The 19,549-nt window shown below is 47.6% G+C and overlaps 3 protein-coding genes across 3 annotated transcripts; 1 reads left to right on the top strand and 2 right to left on the bottom strand.

The window, feature by feature from the left end:
- Positions 1-3,099: 3,099 nt before the first annotated feature.
- Positions 3,100-4,322, bottom strand: UCRPA7_7340 (hypothetical protein; the record flags this gene model as incomplete). Its single annotated transcript, XM_007919872.1, has 3 exons — positions 3,100-3,396; positions 3,447-3,694; positions 3,764-4,322. 3 exons carry the CDS (start codon positions 4,320-4,322, stop codon positions 3,100-3,102), a joined length of 1,104 nt encoding a protein of 367 aa, XP_007918063.1.
- A 10,557-nt stretch (positions 4,323-14,879) lies between these two features.
- On the bottom strand, positions 14,880-15,719 carry UCRPA7_7339 (putative trihydroxytoluene oxygenase protein; the record flags this gene model as incomplete). The annotated part of the gene is made up of 1 exon (XM_007919871.1): positions 14,880-15,719. One exon carries the CDS (start codon positions 15,717-15,719, stop codon positions 14,880-14,882), a length of 840 nt encoding a protein of 279 aa, XP_007918062.1.
- Positions 15,720-16,347: 628 nt separating this feature from the next.
- Positions 16,348-17,298, top strand: UCRPA7_7338 (putative degradation of aromatic compounds protein; the record flags this gene model as incomplete). The annotated part of the gene is made up of 2 exons (XM_007919870.1): positions 16,348-16,627; positions 16,682-17,298. 2 exons carry the CDS (start codon positions 16,348-16,350, stop codon positions 17,296-17,298), a joined length of 897 nt encoding a protein of 298 aa, XP_007918061.1.
- Positions 17,299-19,549: the final 2,251 nt, after the last annotated feature.

Genomic DNA, 19,549 nt, shown 5'->3' with positions numbered 1-19,549 from the left:
ATATCTACAGTAGTTATCAAATGACTGCTGTAGAATAGTAAACTGCAACAAACGTGTTGCGAGTAGTTCACCTCTTATCGAAAGCATGCGCGGAATCACAGTCTGACTTATTTGATACATTGATCTCTGGTGGTCTATAGTGATGGAAATCAGTTTTGGGAAATGTCTGGCTTGAAGAACCCACGAGTCAATCAACAGCATAGTGAATACGTCTCAGATGCTTTTCCAAGCTTGAACCCAAATGCCTATGAGGTATGAATCCAAGATCCTTTTGTACTTGAAGCGACACTATTGCAACGCAATAATATGAATCATACTGTGTCTATAACATACAGACGTATTATCATGGCCGTCTACTTATTTCACATCAGTGGTCAGACATAATCTGTCTTCAAACTTCACACTAAGAGAATTTTCCAACGCAACCGCGCCATCATGCAACCTTTTCAGCTGTGTCTGACTGGTCAGCGACTTTAGACCGCGTAAAAAGCCCTCCATGTTCCATATGCGTAGCGACATGATTCGTCAGATACTTTGAGGGGTCGTTGATAAAAAAGGTGCACGCAATGGCCACTACACCAAAAGGTATCGTCGCCCAAAAGACTCGTCGAAAAGCGTAAGCATATGCTTCTTTGAGAGCATCCGACAGTGCTGCGACGATTGCAGGTGTGATACCAGGCACATAGCTGAACGCGTCCGGGACACCGAGTGCATTATCGATTGTCGCAGGAATCAAGACCGGCAACATCGAGAGGTCCAGTCCTTGTGCAATAGCCACCTTCGCGATCCTTTTGCCGAGCTGCGTGTCAACCGTTTCAGTCATGATCGTGCTAAAAATCGCATTGCCGACGCTTGCCCCTAGTGATCTGAACGTTCCAAGCAGGCCACTGGCAAGACCCAGATGCTTGATAGAGATGTTCAGTCCTGCTATGACGTAGCAAAGAACGGTTATGGTCGGGAAAACACCCATGCCAAAGAACTGGAGCGCCATCCACGCCGCCTTGTTATAGGGGACGACCACGGAATAGACGGCTAGGAAGACGGTTTGGATGGTCATATAGACGATGATTTGTGCTTTTAGATGCTTGATTTTCCCAATGAATAGTGACGCTAGACCACCGAAGAACACTTGGCCCAAGCCATTAGGTAATTGAATTATCCCAATCTGTATGGGGTCACTGGTAAACATGTAGAGCGTTGCCTGCGGAAGGAGGGCGACCATTGCAAAGTATACAGCGCCGCTCACGAAAATGACAACTAGGAGGATGCTATACTCCGTCCATTTCCGAAAGAGAAACAATGGGAAGACCGGATTTCTGGCTAGAGTGAAGTCGTATGCAAACGCCGCGAAGAAGGTGAAACCGCCGATGATGAGGGGAGCCAACACTGAGGCACTGCTCCATGGATGTCCTATGGACCCTCCCCAAGTGAGGCCAATCAACAAGACAGCTAAACCAGCCGAGTAGAGCATAATCCCAATGAAGTCTTGTTCTTTGAGCTCTTGCCATCGAGTCTTCTCATAGTCGCCCTGTGGTCGGGATGGAGGAAAGTAAAACACAAAGTTCCCAATGAGTGAGACACCATTATACATCAGAGCAATGTAGTAGATCCATCGCCAGCCTTCTGCAGTCTTAGAGGCCAGCAAGTTCCCTAGGATGACACTTCCACCAATCCAGGGGATAGTCATACAAGTTTCTGTGAATCCGATACCAAAGCCTCTGAAGTTGGGTCAGTCATGCATAGCTAGACACTCCAAAGCAGGCTAAAACCTACCGCCATTTGTTTGGCACCATCTCGGCGATGCCTGCGTAACTTGTGAATACGAAACCGACGCCAAATCCATTTAGACATCCAGCGGCAACAACATCGGACGTTGTTTTTGCAGTGACTCCAACAATCTTCGATGAAGAATTAGTCCTTTTTATGAATACCAAAACTCAAAGAACACTTACGAATCCAATGACAGAGACGATCTGCCCACCTATTACAGTCCAGCGACGGCCAAATATATCACTAGCTTGCCCAGCAATCGTAAGAGACACCGACGAGGTGATGGCACCACCACCTACGATCCAAGTGATGATGGAGGTATCCCCAAGATCAGTGGCGATATCAACAAGCATAGCACCAACGAGAGAAACACCGAAGGAGAGGGGTCCGACATAGGACAGGGCCAGAAACTTTCGAGACAGTGTCAGTAGGAAATTTCAAACTACCCCCAGGTTACCAGAATCAGACCTACAAAAACGGCTGCACAAGTGGACCATGACAATTTTTCGGCATGGTCTGGATTGTCTTCCAGTGCAGCCTTATGAGGGTCATCGTCTTCCACGTATCTGCCTTTTCGTTCGATGTGGTCAGTGGAGGGACCAAGCTGCGCCATCTTCGATGGAGCTTCTTTAGACATTTTCAGTAAACGTGTTGCTGAACGGAGTTGATTCAGGAGGGTCAGTAATTGAACAGCAATATTTGTGAAGTTGATTGGGACTAATCTGCTATATGTCGCTCCAATGAGTTCCCCACTTGGGATAAATTTTACCTGCGGTAGCAGTTAAACTGTTGAACTAATTTTGGCTAGCCAAGGACCTTCCCCACGCGGGGAAATCTGGTTTTCCCCCGCCTAGTAAAGCGTGCTAAAGTGGAGGTCTAAAATGCCTCCCGTAGGGGTGGACAGTCACTTCTGCAGGCGAGGAAGTCTCAACTTCGACTGATTGCTTTGTTGCACTTCATCTTTGATAGGTCTAAAGCCGCCTTGAGATCTTTGCTATGTTAACAATCATTATTGAGAGGTCACAACTTCCCTTGCAGGTAAACAAGTAAAGCACGCAAGGGAAACTACGACCGGGAAGAAATTAAGTTACTTGACGACAAATCACTGGTCAAACTTCAAAAGACATGTAAGAATACTGATGAAATGGCGCCCATTTAAATCTATGTAAATATATGACTATGTGGCTGGCAGTCTTCCGGAGTCTCCCTGGTCGGGTTAGAATCCGACTTCGACAGACTGAGAGACTGGTAGAATCGCAGATGAGGTTTCATATATTCGAAAATCTCAAACTCAAAGGGACCGTCTCATTTACGTAGAGCATCCCCGACTCAGGGTAGATGCTGCACCATGTTTAGGCCAGCGGGGTTCATTGTCTTGTCAAACCCATTACGCTTTTCGAACTCCTCGAACTCAGGAGTACCTCGACGAAGGTAAATGCTGCCGACAGAACTCTCATCCAGGCCTTTAGCTTTAGCTGCGGCGATCATACGCTGCAATTCCCCTTCGACTTTGGCACGCTTGAATCCGGCGTTGCGAGGATACCAGAACTTGCGCTCCCGGGTAGGTTTCCACTCTGGCAGAGAATCACGGCCAAGATTGCGAAGAACGACCTGCTCTAAAAGACTCTGAAACGAGGGACGTTAGCTAAACTCGACGACCAGACGAGGCTTCTCACATATTTGCCATCAGGACGATTGAAATTGAACGGGCTGTGGAGCGAAACGTGAGGGTTGGTGATCACGCGAGCATAATGAAGGTAGTTTGGACTAGTGACGTGAGGCAGAAAGCCGTGAAGGAGGAACACGTCTCCCTTCTTCGCCGTCACCGTCGTAATTTGCTTGCAATTTTGGACGTGGTCGGAATATCCACCTTCGATTGGGGGGTCCTGTCCTTCAGGATGGTCATAAAGATATTGTACGACACCTGTTATAAATCAATCAAAGGCTATCAGCCTATTTCTCAAATCGTTCATCCTCTTCTCAGATAGCTTACCTTTGATACCGTCTTCAGCCAAGTACGTTCCGCCGCCACGAGGTGGGATGTCAGTGAAGCAGTGGATGACGGTTATGGCATTCCCTGTTGAGTCTAGAAACAACCGATACCAGTCATCATCGATATGCCAGCCTTTCTTTTCTGAGGGCGGCGAGTCGACCTTCTGTTTGGCTTTCTCCTCAGTCCCAAAGTTGATAATAAAGGCGTCACCGTAATACCGTTCGCGGATAGGGTCAATCCTATCTTCGCCACCAACAACCTCGATGATCTTGTTCCAAGCCTCGGGCGCGAACTCTTCCGCAGGAACCTCACGGTGGCGGGGAAGATGCAGGTACTCTGTATGCCAAGTAGACTTATCGTGCTCATCATAGTCAACCCGTGGCCAAAAGTCCTGCATCCACTTGTCTATATATTCTTCCTTAATTGCTCCCGGGACTCGGAGCCATCCTCTCGTCAAGAAGTGATCAACATCTTCGGGAGTAAGATATTTGTAGTCTTGGAGCTGATTATCTGCAATGGTAGCGGTCGATGCCACTGTCTCAGTTACAAGCGTCGCCATGATAAAGAATGCGTTGATTCGATTTGGATAATGCTGGTAGACCGCCTCTACGACTTTCAGGCTTTAATGATTATGCCGATGTGGTGATTATTTGGATCCGCGGACGAGGTGGGTGGTGGCCCGGTGGGGTTGCAGGGCGTCCAGTGGGGTATTTGGCCAAAAGACTCAGAGGGGACTACTATGTACATGTTCGGTCAGAGAACTGTAGTTGCTAGCGTGGCACAAATGATTCGTTTCCAGCATGTCTTTGACTGTGTTTTCGTAGTAGGTAGACTGGTGGGCTGATCTTGCGGCACACAAACAAGTCATTCCCCCACCTGGACTTCTCCTTTTCTTCGTCATACTGTATAGTCGTCACCGTGAACCCTCGTCTGCCTTGAGACTGTCTGTACTCATTCGAGACCACAAGTGTTTCCCCACCTCGGTCTCGGGCAGGTAGAAATTAATATCATTTTGAGAATCAGTTGGAACAGTCAACAATTTTCCCCATCGATAAGGTCACACGCTCACGATGCCTACCATTTCCAAGGTTAGTACTTTTGGGACTGAATGCTCGGTGGCTTATAATTCTTTGAACAGATTATTATTGTTGGAGGCGGCCCAGCTGGCCTTCTGGCTGCGCTGCTCTTGGCGAAGAGAAATATCTCGGTTCAGGTGCTCGAATCCGAGACAAAGCTCAACGAACAGCCTCGAGCGACGCACTATGGACTTCCTGCACTTCCTATTCTTCGTGAAGCTGGCATTCTAGACGAGGTTAAAGCCCAAGGGTTTGAACCCAGATCCGTATGCTGGCGCAAACTTGACGGTACTCGCTTGACAGGAACCAACATGCAAGTCCCACTCGATGTAGACCAACACATGGTCTGCCTGCCACTAAATCAGCTTTGTAAGATCATTCACCAGCACTTACAGAACCACCCATCAAGCAGCGTATCGTGGTCAACTAAGGTAACAAATATTGGTCAAAATGAGAGTAAGGCATGGGTAGATGCCGAAACACCAGAATGCATGAAAAGATTCGAGGCAGATTATGTCATCGGATGCGACGGTGCAAATAGTCAGATACGTCGGTCTTTGTTTGGGGATCAGTGGGACCAAGGATTTCCAGGCAAAACCTGGGACCAGCAATTGGTCGCAACAAATGTAAGAGTGACCCTTTTCAACACATTCTATTTCTACAGCAAGCCAAGCTATTCGATGTCCGTGCTGAACAGTGGCACTAGGTGTATTATGACTTTTCTCAATTTGGGTGGGAAGACGCAAATCTGATTATTGATCCTGAGCACTGGTTCCTGGCTGCTAGAATTTCCAAAGATGGAATGTATAGGGTGTCCTACGGTGAGAAAGCGGGATACAGTCGAGATCAACTCATTGCCCGACAGCCGTTGAAGTATGAGATCCTCCTTCCAGGCCATCCAACCCCAGACCAATACAAACTCGTGAATGTAAGCCCATACAGGATTCATCAGAGGCTTGCCGAGAAGATGCGAGTAGGCAGATTTCTCCTTGCCGCTGACGCCGCCCACCTCTGCAACCCATTGTGAGTTATCGCTCAAGTTCGAAACAGATCTACGCTAACCATCTCCATAGCGGTGGACTGGGTTTGACTGGCGGCCTTGTTGATGTTGAAGGACTCTATCAATGTTTGACTGGAATCCATAATGGCCTGGCTGACGAGTCAATTCTTGATCGATACAGCGAGATTCGGCGGCTCAAATACCAGACACTTACGGATCCTATGTCAACCGCAAACATCCGTCTTCTTTTTGATTCCAATCCAGATACGGCTCTACAGGATTCTGAGATCTTGCAAATGGTCAAAAAAGGAGAGAAAGACGAAGAGTTTACGAAACAAGGGCTCTTGGTAGGTTCTAGAAAGCTATACACGTCGAACCGGATTTGGCGAGAGTGGCATTATTCACATCCTGTTACAGTGTTATCTCATGCTAACGATGACGAGTAGGCTGCAAATAACTTCCGCCACGACTTCACTCAGTATTATCACAGTAACAAAGGCAACCCGGTAGAACAGGACAAGTAAAAATATCTGCTCGATCAAAGGAAAGAGCATGCCCTACAAAGAACTTCTTAGGCGTGATGATACGATCATCATGTATGCTTAGAATAAAACACTCAATACAAGCACTGATTACCGGAACAGAGTCTCCGAGCGGCTCGGTGTCAGTGTCTTACAACATTTTACAGCAAAATCAAATTGTAAATATCATAAAAGCTGTTCCGCCACCACGATCTTTAGGACACTTGCAGATCGTCAAATCTCATCTACTAACATCTCGGTGAGCTTAGTGAATTAGAGCAGGTTCTGCTTGTAGAGTATAACAGCTGGAGCTGCTATTGGTTCGTAAATTATATGGATAATCGAAAAAACACTCGCAGTTCCCGAGCAATTCTGGACTTTTCGTTCGATTTAAAACAAAGGGATGCATTGATTGCCGTTCTGACTCAAGAGACGTGTGAAGTGCACCGTTGCTGGATATCAATGAAGCCAAACTCCAGGAGTAAGAACCAAAAGATCTTCTAATTGATAGTCATCACTCTCCGTGAGTTTGCCAGCGTTTTGATAATTGCACCTGAGGATTGGAGTACACTCTCTACGTCGACTTCCACACTTGCAAACTCAACAGCTCTTTGTGTTCGAAGGGCCTGTTTCAGAATGAGACGAAGGTGAGCTCAGAAGGTGACGCGACTGGGCAGAGTTCACATTGTTCTCCTGTGTCCCTTCGACTCCAGAACAGATGCCACCGAGTTAAACGACTATTTGCAGCTGAAATAGCTCAGATTCGATCCTCGCGAGTTATGCTCGTGTGTCACATCTCCGAGACAAGGCGACTTGTGTTGCATTTGTATACTTCTCATAAAGATTTCAAGTGCACGCAATGATTTATTGGATCACCCATACTCGCAGATATCACTCTAAGACACCAACATCCGCTGTTGCCGTTGTTAATTTATGTCCGTCGAAGTTGTGCTGTTGGTCGCTCTCTGATGCTGTATCTGTGTGCTGCAAAGATTTATTGTAATATTGTGTAAAATCATGTAGCAAATGGGTAGAGCCACTCTGAAGCTCTCTTGCGAAGTCCGGCTCATTTTCAGCCCGTTTGCACATCTTCAAGAAGTCATCATTCTCTAGAGCCTTCTCAGGATCTTGAGTGAACAGGCGAAGCATGTTCTTGCTTGAGACCGGATCGATAATGTCGTTGAACTTCTGCCTCCGGATATCCGCATACTTATCTAGGATTGAATCATCAGTATAGCCATTATATATCCCGACCAAGCAATCATATAAACAGCCAATATCAGCAATCCCCCCTGTAAGGCCGAGACCACCAAACGGGTTACAGACTGGTTAAACTTAGCAAAGCCGACAAATCGCGGTAGTATACTGACCGTGAGCGGCATCCGCAGCCAGACAGAACCTTCCAACCCTCATAGTCGGTGCGATCCTTTGGTGGACACGATATGGACTGAAATTAGTGATTCGATACTGGTCTGGCTCTGGATGACCTGGAAGCATAACCCGAAACTTTTCTGCCTGCCTCTGGAGTAATTGTTTTGTTGTAAGACCGGAGGGCTCGCCATACGAAATTCGCCAAAGGCCGTCGTTGGAAATCCGAGCGGCCATGTACCAATGTTCGGGGTGGATAATGAAGTTCGCATCTTTCCAGCCAAATTTTGAGAAGTCATAGTAAGTCTGTTATGTGAACATGGAACTCCACCCCAAAAAAGAAGGAAACGTACATTTGTGGCTACGAGTTGCTGTTCCCACGTTTTGCCGGGAAACCCTGCATCCCCGAACAGTTCCCGTCGGACCACACTGTTGGCACCATCACACCCAATAACATAATAAGCCTGGACAGTTTCTCTGCGTCCAGCTGTTTCCACCTCGACCCATGCTGTATTTTCATCTTGGCCAATTGCCACTGCTCGATGATTCCATAGAATCTCAGCATCCGAGTATCGACTTAGATGTTCGCAGAGAATCTTGCCAAGCTCATTCAAAGGCAGACAAACTACTTCGTCAGAATGAACGCCATCAAGTTTGCTATCCAAGCCTGCGAGATAAGTTCCGTCCAACTTCCTCCAGCAAAACGACTTCGGTGTGAAGCCTTTCGCTCGTATGTCCTCGAGCACCCCGGCTCGACGCAGTTCTCGTATAGATGAGCCACCATGGTGGGTAGCCCTTGGCTGCTTATCCAATTCTGCTGCCTGATCAACTATCTTAACCGGAATATGCTGTCGAGCAAGCAACAACCCCAATAAGAGACCTGCAGGCCCAGCACCGACAATGATGACCCACGGCTTCTTTTTGGACGTCTTATGCATGGTGTAATAAATTCCTCCAGTTATGACAGAGTAAATGTTTGGAATGGATAGCAGATAGACTTTGAATGGCAGTTGAAATAAGATTTGGTTGGCTTATTGACCCCATGTAAAGAGACAAAAGTTCATCTCTACCATATCACCTCTTTTATCGACAGTACATTTAAAGCCGACTCCACGCTCTCTAATACAATGTGAGGGACATGTATGGGCCGGGACCAATTGACAGGTGGGGTAGGTAAATATGGGAGATGTTGTACCTACTGCAGAGTAGATATTGTGGCGACGATCCCATATTTGGCGCTAAAGTGGGGTTGAGACCCTGGTTCATGAATTGGTGACCCGTTTGCCATGACTGTTATTAAGCAGGAACCCTACGGTGTTTCGCGAAATGATCTTCAAGTCTTGTCAGCATAGCAAAAGAAAACTAGGCTTGAGATCATCTTCTACGAATATGGCTTACATTCCCCACGGCACAGTAAACATTACCGAGTCCGACAAGTCCTTGAAAGGAGTCTTCAGTCTCACGAGCCAGACGGACTTCTTCCCAGCGTCCCCTGGCGTGACTGTAAGGATACCCTACACGACTCATGATATCCCCATACCGAGTATATCATGGAATGCTGCTCATGAGGAGAAAGGGATAGCGAATGAAAACGGCGCATCGTTCGTCGAGTTAGAGTTGGCAGCGCATGCGCAATCCGCGATGCATTCTACACGATCGGTTGACCTCGGTGTGGTCATTACGGGCGAAATTGTGCTGGCTCTGGACTCTGGCGAGGAAAGAATCCTGAAGTATGCTTCAATTGTGTTCAAAATGTATAGTTCCAATGCTGACAGCTGCAGACCTGGCGATCTGATCGTTCAGAAAGGGGCTACCCACAGATGGGAAAATCGAACAGATAGTCCAGCTCGTTTACTTACCGTTGTCATTGCCGCTCGCGGGCCGACAGATCATTGATGAAGACAATCAGGAACTGTCTTGCCTTCGACGAGATGGTAAGTGGACTCGAGTACAACATCGATGGGCGACGAGATTAAAGATAGAATGGCAAAGGCACAACTTTCGTATATGGATAAACCATGCGAGTCCAAGTCTACTCAGGCTCATCTCTTACTACATTTTTCATATTCAAACAACTGTATCCAAGAAGCAGTGCCAACTTTCCAAGATCGTGATAGCATCAGATAATGCGTTATAGTAGGGTGCAAAAGGTAAACCTGTCTTGTTGTCTTACGAATACTGGAGGAGGGCAAAGATTTAAGACAGTGAAAAAAAACGATACCGAGTATGATTGTCGAAGTTGGATGAGTAAAGTACTCGTGCCCACACAGGTCACAATTCTCAAGTCATGGCATACTTCGCTTTCACATTGGCTGGTAATGAGCTGGCAATCTATTTCTACTTTTTGAAATATGCGACAGTCCGGACCTCAACGCTTTCTCTTGTCAACACATCTTTAGTGTGGACATCCTTAAAAGCTGCATGTGGACACCTGAGTGGCAGACCTTTTCTTGAATCAAAGAGCTTAAAAGCAAGAACTTCATCAGCCTTCATATTGCTAAAATAGTTCCACCTGTAAGTGTCTCGGTATTCGTAAAGAATAGCTGTAGGAAGTCGGCCTTCAGGCACTGGTGGTAAGTTATTGACATCCAAAGGAGTCTCCAACGTAACCATCTTGTTGAAATACTTCTCGTGACTGCCAGCCGTTTGAGCTTGACAGACAGCGAGCGGCCAATCTTGAGGAGGTTCGCTGAGTGCGCGCCAGACATTGATACATTCAAAGTCACCGTACTCAAAGTCTTTGTAGCCCCTTTGATCGAGCAGTTCCCGTGCGTAAGAGACCGCTGTATCGGTGTTGTAGTCACAATGTGCGTCTGTACCTGGTTCCTGAAAAGCTCCTCCAGCAGTTGCCGTGCTTGCACGCAAGGCGATGCCGAACGCCAAAACGTGATCTGCGCCGGTCAACTCCTTCACAAATTCCTCCATTTCCTGGATGTATTGAGTGTCGAGCAAAGACCGATCACGTAAGTTTTGCACCTAAAATACAACATTTTGGTAACTAATCTTTCATCGCTCGTACGTTGGGAAACGGGAACGTACCTTCGATTCATGCTTCACCAAAGCAAATCCGCAGTTGTCCAGAGTATAGTCAGACTGATTTGCGCGAGCGTCGAATACTTTCACATCATGGAGATCGTACTCTGCGGTGTTGTGCTCCTTGCCCGGTGATACAAAACGAGCATTCACCAGTGAGGAATGGGGTGAAATGAATGAAATGGCAGCATCCAGGTACTGCTGACCGGGAGCCTCAATTATAGCAACAGACATTTTCTTCCCGTTACCACAGTAGGTTGGATTTAGTGCTTTTAAGATTGATCAGAGACTGATCCAAGTGCAGATTTGTTCACAGGGCGTAGATGTTATATAAGAATGCTCTCGGTAGGCGCTGAACAGTCTCCCACAACCCCTCAATAGCCTATGTAAAGTCCAAACCCCTACATATCCCCGCAGTCTCCAGAGTGAGAATAAAACCCCACTTCGGAGGTGGGGGAATAGGTCAAGTCTGATGAGTATGAGCAAGCTGCAAGTACTGGCCTCTGGTGGCATAGACCTTGACCTTCAATCTGGTCCTTAGTAGAATAAGGTTAAGTTGGCAACACCGAGAGCTGCATTTTACAGCACTTTTTTCTGATCACCCTACATTATTTAGGGACTGAAGAACTAGGTAGCCCAGCAAGGGTTGAATCTAAGAATTGTCGCTCCTTACGAATGGTGCTGAAGTGGGTTTATGAGACTTGGTACTCGAGGTACTCACGTAACAGACGGAGTCACTTGGCCTGTTGCGTGAGTTCAGGCAATAGTAGGCCTGCTTTTCTCAGACCTCCACACGACTGAAAGGAATCACCCATCGTATGCTATAGGACAACAAAAAGCATATACACTTGATTCTTATGTTGATTGCTCAGACTCATGCGTTTTCCTCCGGTATTTGGATTGCTATTGGACAGGCGATAGTAGCTTCCACTTCTCAATCGCTTCCTGGATATTGTATAATTCCATCTGGTAATGAGTCTCGATAGCCCAAGTACCTCTGTGTGGGAAAAGGATGACATTATGGCTTCATAATAAAGCATCGCGGCTATTCGATTCGTCCTCGTAGACATCTAGGACCCCACTGACAATGATATTACCGGTCTAAAGCCCTGACGAAACCTCCTTCGTCGATTATTACGCCTCGAGCCGTGGTAAGTATGATAGCAGATGGATTCATCAACCTCAACTTCTTGATAGAGATCGAACGAAACGTCCCACGGGTCAGAGCTAGGTGCAGGCTGAGAACATTCCTTCTTTATAGTACCGTTTTGGAGGACATGCACTCCATCCCACCAGCCGAGTCTTCTTGAAGCTTGCTACGATTGTGATAAATAGTATATATGTCGTATGCACGCGCCTTCTTCGCCATGTTCAGACAGATGCTTCCTAAGCCTGGGATATCGAGGACTTTGCCTCGGAAATCGTGACCGAGAGCTGTACGTGGGTTTCCGCTCCACTTTCCTTGACGAAGAGAGCCCATCGCCAGATGGAAATTCCGCGGCGTTTCAATCATCAGGAGGATTGCTGTGTCAGAGCTGGCTCCATCTGTAATGTTGGGCCCATTATACATGTGAAGCTTGGAATCTCACGCTGAGCATGCTTCAGCATCGATCTGATCATGTCCCGCAGCTATAGTTATCTTTGCATCAGCGTTGGCAAAGTACGACCAGAAATGTCAAACGAAATTTTCTTTGCCTCAGGAACAGAAGGAAGATAGAGGACCAGAACACCGTACACCCGGCAGAGAACGCGGTAGGGATCGAGGCCAGGAGAAAAATCATGATACGCTTGCTTCAACTCTGCGGTAACACATTCACAGTTCTTTGTCAAATCGGCCAAAGGTACCTTGCGATGCAATTGTACTCTAACCTGCAATTACGTCGTCACGTTTGTCGTCTCTACACTCTCTGATGAAGTCCTTGCGATCCGGCGCGCATGACTTCTAAAGAACTGCACTGTCGCTGAGGGCTTTCCACTGTTTCTGTACACTACGCCGGCTGTGTCAGCCATAGGAGACCTGAGATTTGGATTGGGAAGGCTTCATTTAGTGCAAACATACTGATCAATTTTCCGAGCAGCAGGACTTTTGGTTTTTTGCATAATGTTACCTTCGAGGGAAGTCGGCGAGGAAAGGTGCAGAAGAAATTTTACGAACGAGACGTCATATACAGATGGACATGAGGCAATATAATGGGGGCGAGGTTCAAGTATTTGATGAAGGACCGCAGAGTATAGCCGCCCAGTTGCCCCATAGAACCCTGCTTCAATTATGGTGATTTGCTGGTGTGCAAATTCTTTCCAGATTGGGAGGAGATAGAAAGCGGAAGGATATGGTGGCGAGTTGCATGTAAATTTAAGGGGAAAGGGTGCTTGCTCCACAAGTGCCCGCTAGAACTTGACAATCGAAAGTGAGGGAAGCCCAGTTTCTCCGTGAATGATTGAGTGTCAGTCCGGCATGGCGACATCGGTAAGCTGTAGGCCCGAGGCTCTACTGTTGGACATGTGACCGGGATGCAAAAACACGGCGTTTCCGGTTCTAACACGGAATCCTCGCTGCAAGTCGATAAGGTCATACCGTTTATATACGGCAAATTGCACGATGCAATCCGGAACGCAAAGCCAACCGTGTTTCCGCATCTAACGCGGAACACTCGCTGCAAGTCGACCTAAGCTCCTACCAATTAGATGGCGACCAAAGTGCATGATGCAACCCCGATCTTTATACCACTCCAAGGAGGTAACGAATGCGAATGACGCTTTCAGCTTGTTTCATAAACAATTGCCACCTACAGCAAGAAAGTTCCCCGGAAGTTTCGGTACAAAAGAAATCTTTCTCACTGAATGCAATCGAGAGCTTGAAAGAGACACAGCAGTAAAAGCTTCTAGGCACAATTTAACATACGCCCAGCCGTTTCGCCTACTTTAACAGAAAATGCGTCTAGATTACGTGCCTAACCCTCCAACGAACCTGTTGCCCGAGGAACAGGCAATCGTCGATCGTGTAAAGGCACGGCGAGGGAGAAAAGGCTTGATTCCCTTGGACCTTACCCTTTTGCATGCTCCAAAAATCGCAGATGGTAAGCTGATCCCTGTAGAATTCACGAATCTCTTATCAAGAACTTACCAACGTTGCAAGGCTGGAACGCTCTTCTCGGAGCCGTTCGAACCCAAAATTCTTTGACAGACGACATTCTCGAAATCGCCATCTGTCGTACGATGCTGATTGCAGGCGCTTGGCACGAATGGAACAATCATGTCCCTAAACTCCTCGCCGCGGATGGATTCACAGAGGAGAAATTGGCTGTCGTCAAACTGGTGCACCTGACGTCTCAGGGTTCCTTGAATGACCGCCAATGGGCCGCATTGCTTTATACTGACCACATGTCACGAGCGGTTTCGGTTCCAGACAGTGTATTTGGCAAGTTGAAAGAGGCTGGTTTCAGTGAAAAGGAAATAGTTGAACTCACCGCGACCATTGCGACTTACAATATGGTGGGCAGATTCTTTGTTGCATTGGACATCGCTGAAGCGAACGACAAGATCCCCCAGTGGCTCAAATAAACCATTGAGGAAGCTGATCTGAATGGAACTTTTAACCCGTCTAGCTTGGGAGCAATAAATTTAGACACATAAAACCTCCAATGCAGTCGTTATAAGAGATTTGTTCACAATGCTTCTGATACTTTGAGTCAGATCGTAAATATCGATTGTTCATATTTATCCCTCACTTAGGAACATGTTTTGTCCCTCATTTCCTCCCTCACCTGGATATCGTGCCAAAACTCGTTATAACAAGTCGAGATGTGCAGACCAAGTAGCCATGTATAGGAATTCTCCTAGAAATACCCTGGGACTTCCGGACCCCAGACAGACAAAGCTTCGGGCCCCGCAGGTAAATGGGAGACGGGCGTTTGGCTGTTGACCATGTCACCGTCGGCGTAGTGCTCCTAGAAACAAGGAGAAAGCTTAGTCTGAGGTATTATTTGACAACTGATCAGTTGAGAAGGTAGAAGCTTACCAAAACGAAGCCACTGGTATCATACCAATAGTCGAAGATCTGACTTCCAAGTAAGTGCTTGCCAGGATGTCAGCATACTTAATGATCGAGAGGTAGACATTCATAATGAATTGTTCAGCAGAACGGAAGGGTTAGTACGTACTCTGCCAACCCCCCAGCATAACTCATATCCCTGTGAAACCAGGTGCTGGTGGCCCAGTTGCTGGACGTCAAGGTCATGGACTTCGAAGGCCGCATGTGCAACGGCAGGTTTCTGGTTTGGTTTGGCGGATTTGATGAAGAAAGCATGGTGGTCCATGAAGTCAAGGCCTCGATCGATGTGAAGAAAGCAAGTGGAAGGATTCCCGTCTTTGAGCAGGACATCTGAAGGCGCGAAGGAGAGGTTCTTGGTGTACCAATCGAACATCTCTTGGAACATGCCTACGGGGTACGCAACGCCGACATGACTCCACCTGTATACAGGCGCAGGGCCAGGAGGGACACGCTGGAATTTGCCCAATCTTGGCTTCTCATCCAAAAAGTTGATGGTGAGCTTCTCTCGATTTGGGCTGTCCGGAACTCGTGACTCCTGTCCATAGACGAGGTGTATCTTATAACCAGCGGGATCCGTCAGAGTGACGGCTTCACCGCCACCAGGAGTATCCAGGGCATATATGTGCGTAGCTCCTGGTATCTTGGCAGCCTTCTCCAATTCTGTTCTCGTTTCCACTTCGTAGGCGCCTCCGTCAAAAGTAGACTCGACTTCTGCTTGCTTGGCCCGGTAGACAAATGGCTCTGAGCCAAATCCGCGGAAAAATATTTCTTTTCCAGCGCGCTCTTCAAGAATGACCAGACCGAAGTCCAGCAAGAACTGTCGTGCCTTGGCCAGATCTGCATGAGAGTAGGTGATGAAGGCAGTCTTGAGAATCCGGACACGCGGATCATCTTTCGGGAGAGGCATGCTTGTTGTTAGTCTTTCGACGTAGTTCTCAAACTAAAACTATAGGGTTTAATGATTCTATAGGAGACTACTCGACAGATGAGTACAAGAACTGCGAAAGAAGATGCCTTAGATGATAGTCGGAAACTGAGTTATACACGAACAGACAGTCGGGTACAGAACAGGAGCTTCATAGTCAGTTACCACGGTGTCTTCCCCACCGAAGTTGGAAAATAATCGTAAGGTCAGCACGCTCGGGACACTGTAGTGGTGTGATCGTTGGCCGGAAGCCTTTCAAAGCCTCCGTGCGATGGCTTCATACGGTGGGAACCCCGCTCGTCGGACCACCCGCGTTGGACCGACATCTACGTTCCGTGTGTTACTAACAAGAAACTTCGGGCGGGCAGTCTGACTGTAGTTACGCCGCCACGGACATGAAAACGCGGAACTGCTCAGCATGTCCGAGCAGCTTCCGTGCGCGTTCGCTCCGCAACCGAGGTTACCCTGCCAAGCTGTTGCTCGACTCCGTATCTTACACTTCTCAATATGTATTTTGTTCAAGCCAAAGTAACTCCAAGACCAGCTCTTCATAATTTCATAGCTTGCTTGAACCCTGTACTATCAGTACTCTCGTTATTATTCCACAAAAATGGCACCTGTAAAGCTTGCATGGGACCGTCTCATCCGCTACGTCTCGGCTACGGATGGGCAGATCCGCTACGGCGAACCCATTCTTGAGCCTACTGAAGTGGAAGATATTGCGCAACTGGCAGCGGAGGGAAAGTTGAAAGTCAAAGTGTTGGAGGGTACCGACCCCGTCAGTGTCGAACGCACCGATAATGTCGACACAGTCAAAACTCTCCTGGGACCGATCGAACCCAAGAACACACCTATCTTCAGATGCATTGGCTTAAATTACAAGTCTCACAGTAAAGTCACACTTGGTATCACGGGAGAGTTTGGCATAGACTAAACCTGAACAGTTCTTGAAGCTAGTCGTTACCTGCCACCGTACCCGACCACTTTCACCAAGCCTAGTCATTCAGCAGCCGACCATGGTGAAGATATTCCAATTCCATCATTCGCGATCAAGAAGCTTGACTATGAAGGCGAGCTCGCTCTTGTAATTGGGAAAGACTGCAAGAATGTCAAGGAAGCTGAGGCCCTGGATTTTGTGGCCGGCTACACTGCAACCAATGATGTTAGTGCTCGCGATTGGCAGAGAGATCCGGAGCTCGCAGGACCCGTGCCACAATGGACTTTTGGTAAGTCACTGGACAAGTTCGCTCCACTCGGTCCAGTCCTTGTCGCTGCTCACGTCCTGGGAGCTGCCGACACGTTGTCATTGAAGACATATGTCAACGACGAACTCAGACAGCAAGGCAACACATCGGACCTATGCTTTGGGGTGAGACAGATCATTGCGTTTCTAAGCAAGGGCACAACATTGCAGAAGGGTACGGTAATTATGACAGGCACACCGGGCGGTGTAGGTCTATTCATGAAGCCACCAAACTTCATCAAGCATGGGGATACCGTCTCGGTATGGGTGGAGAAGATCGGAACCCTGACGAATCGGTATGTAGTCGTGGATGAATAGTTCATTGTGAGGGTACGGACTGCGCTCTATGCATGCAATAAGTGTCCCGGAAGAATCACTGGTGTGTTGTTCATTTGACATACGCTTGGTGAGTTGGGGCTGCAAGGTCTCGCCTCTGCGAGTCATCAGGTGACCTATTTGCTACTACTTCCTTTTATTTTCTTAATTGCTAGTCTTAGCTTATAGAAACGTACATGGAAGAAGAATAAAGAGAGACGGTTGGAACCCTCAACTACTTCTTCAATACGGTCTTTTAGCCCTGGAGGATTCTTGTAGTGCGCATGTTATGTGCTACTCTTGAGTTGGTGTTGGTCATCAGTAGGCACTGCTGCCCTGTTTTATTGGCCCAAATTGACGGCTGTTGACAACCTCAAATACACTGGCACTGTCCCAGTTCTCTTGCATGCCCTGCTCATGATAGTAAAAGATAAATGCGTACGCCGTCTCGATTTAGGTCGCTTACGCTTCGCACCACGGGGTATTCTGCAGACAAGTTAGGGTGCTACCGTCAGCGCTTCAAAGTCCGGGAGGCGGAAAATATATGACAGCAATGGGTGTGTCAAGACTAATGGCTAGCTGGTGAATCAGCGTTGAATGTGAAGCTTATCCTCTGACCGTGGGTGTACCCACATTTGAAGTGGTACTGTCAACTAGTGAACTTTGGTCGACGACACGAGCACAATATGAAGAAATGTTTAACCACATTTAAAGATAGTAGATATCAGATGCTTGTTATGATAGGTGATGCTTGACTACTCCCATTTATCAAACCTCTGTACTCATCAACTCCTCCGTTGCTTGTTGGGCTTCTCTCTCCAGAACCTCCCAGCGTTCTTGCGATCGGCAAGTAAGGTCGAACGGAAAAATATGTGGCTCCGTATTCAGAGCTCTTACGTCTGCCATCAAGATTCCTCGTTTAGACTATATTCCCAGCGACGGAAAACAAAAGGAGGGGAGGAGCTGGGATGACGGAGCAATTAAGAGAGTTCTTGTAGTACTCACAATCATATTCCGGCGGCGTAACCTCTTCCCCAGTTTCTGGATCGGTCCATTTTCGGATATTGCACGCCCAGCTCACACGAGCAGCAATCATGTTAATACTTCGCTCGGCGATATGAGCCCCCGGGCATAGGCGTCGTCCGAAACCGAAGACAGAGTAGTTGTTCATATTGGGATACTGGGTGAGGGGAGCGCGATACGTTGGATACTCCGGTAACAGCCATCTGTTAGGATTGAAAGTGTTGGGCTCGGGATACAGTTCCGGATCATAATGGATAGCCCTAGGCGACGATATTAGTACGGATGAGGAATAAAATGGTCTATATATGTACTAACCATAGATTGGGATGAACGATGCTTCCCTTCGGTATGAAGTAACCGCCATACACATCGTCCGCTGTCGTCTTATGCGCAATGCCTGCAGGAAAGGTAAAGGTGTTAGCAATAACCTGAAAAGTAGAGTGAAGAGGATATGAGATTTACCTCCGGCAGTAACTGGCCTCATTCTAGCTACCTCTTTTACGACAGCTCTTACAGTTGGAAGTCGGGGTAGGTCATCAAACTCTGGAAGGCGATCTATGCCAACGACGGTGTCTAGCTCCTCTTGCATCTTTGCGAGCCACTCCGGGTTGAGCACCATCATCAATATCCAGCTCATTGCTAAAGATGCCGTCGTGGACGCAGCAGCTGAATACAAGCCACCCAGAACATACGTGCCTTGCAAGTCAGAAAGCGCGAATTTCTCTTTGTTTTCCAACCACATTCGTGTGAAGCTTGTCCCTGCTTTGCCGGCCTCTATATCCTTTTGCACGTCTTCCACGAGACTGCTGAATAGGGATACCTCTCGTTTACGATGAGCAGCCGCCTCTTGCTTAAACGGAGCTATCCAAGTAGGCAACCACATGAGAATCGGAAGTACATCCACGAGATACAGGCCAGGGGCTGAAACTCGCTCCACGTTGACTTGGTTTTCGTAGACTAAGCGGACGATATCCTCGTCGCCCGTCTCGATTTTTGCACCATACGTAAGGCGTAGAATTAGAGCCGAGGCGTATCGCCGGAGGAGAGTTTTGTATCGCTTAGGATTTAGAACGAGGTCATGAACCAGTCGAGCTGATTCCTTCATTTGAAGAGGCTGGTACGAGGTGGCAGCTTTGACTTGAGTAACGTGGTGCTGAAGCTTGCGGACACGGCGCCATTCATCTAATGCAGAAGCGCAGTATGAGTATTTGAGAAATGTAAAATTCAGGTC

This window comes from Phaeoacremonium minimum, assembly GCF_000392275.1.
Source record: "Phaeoacremonium minimum UCRPA7 unplaced genomic scaffold PA7_03_scaffold_518, whole genome shotgun sequence".
Taxonomy (NCBI): domain Eukaryota; kingdom Fungi; phylum Ascomycota; class Sordariomycetes; order Togniniales; family Togniniaceae; genus Phaeoacremonium; species Phaeoacremonium minimum.
Note: the sequence above shows the minus strand (reverse complement) of the source record. Positions and strands in the feature narration are given on the sequence as shown.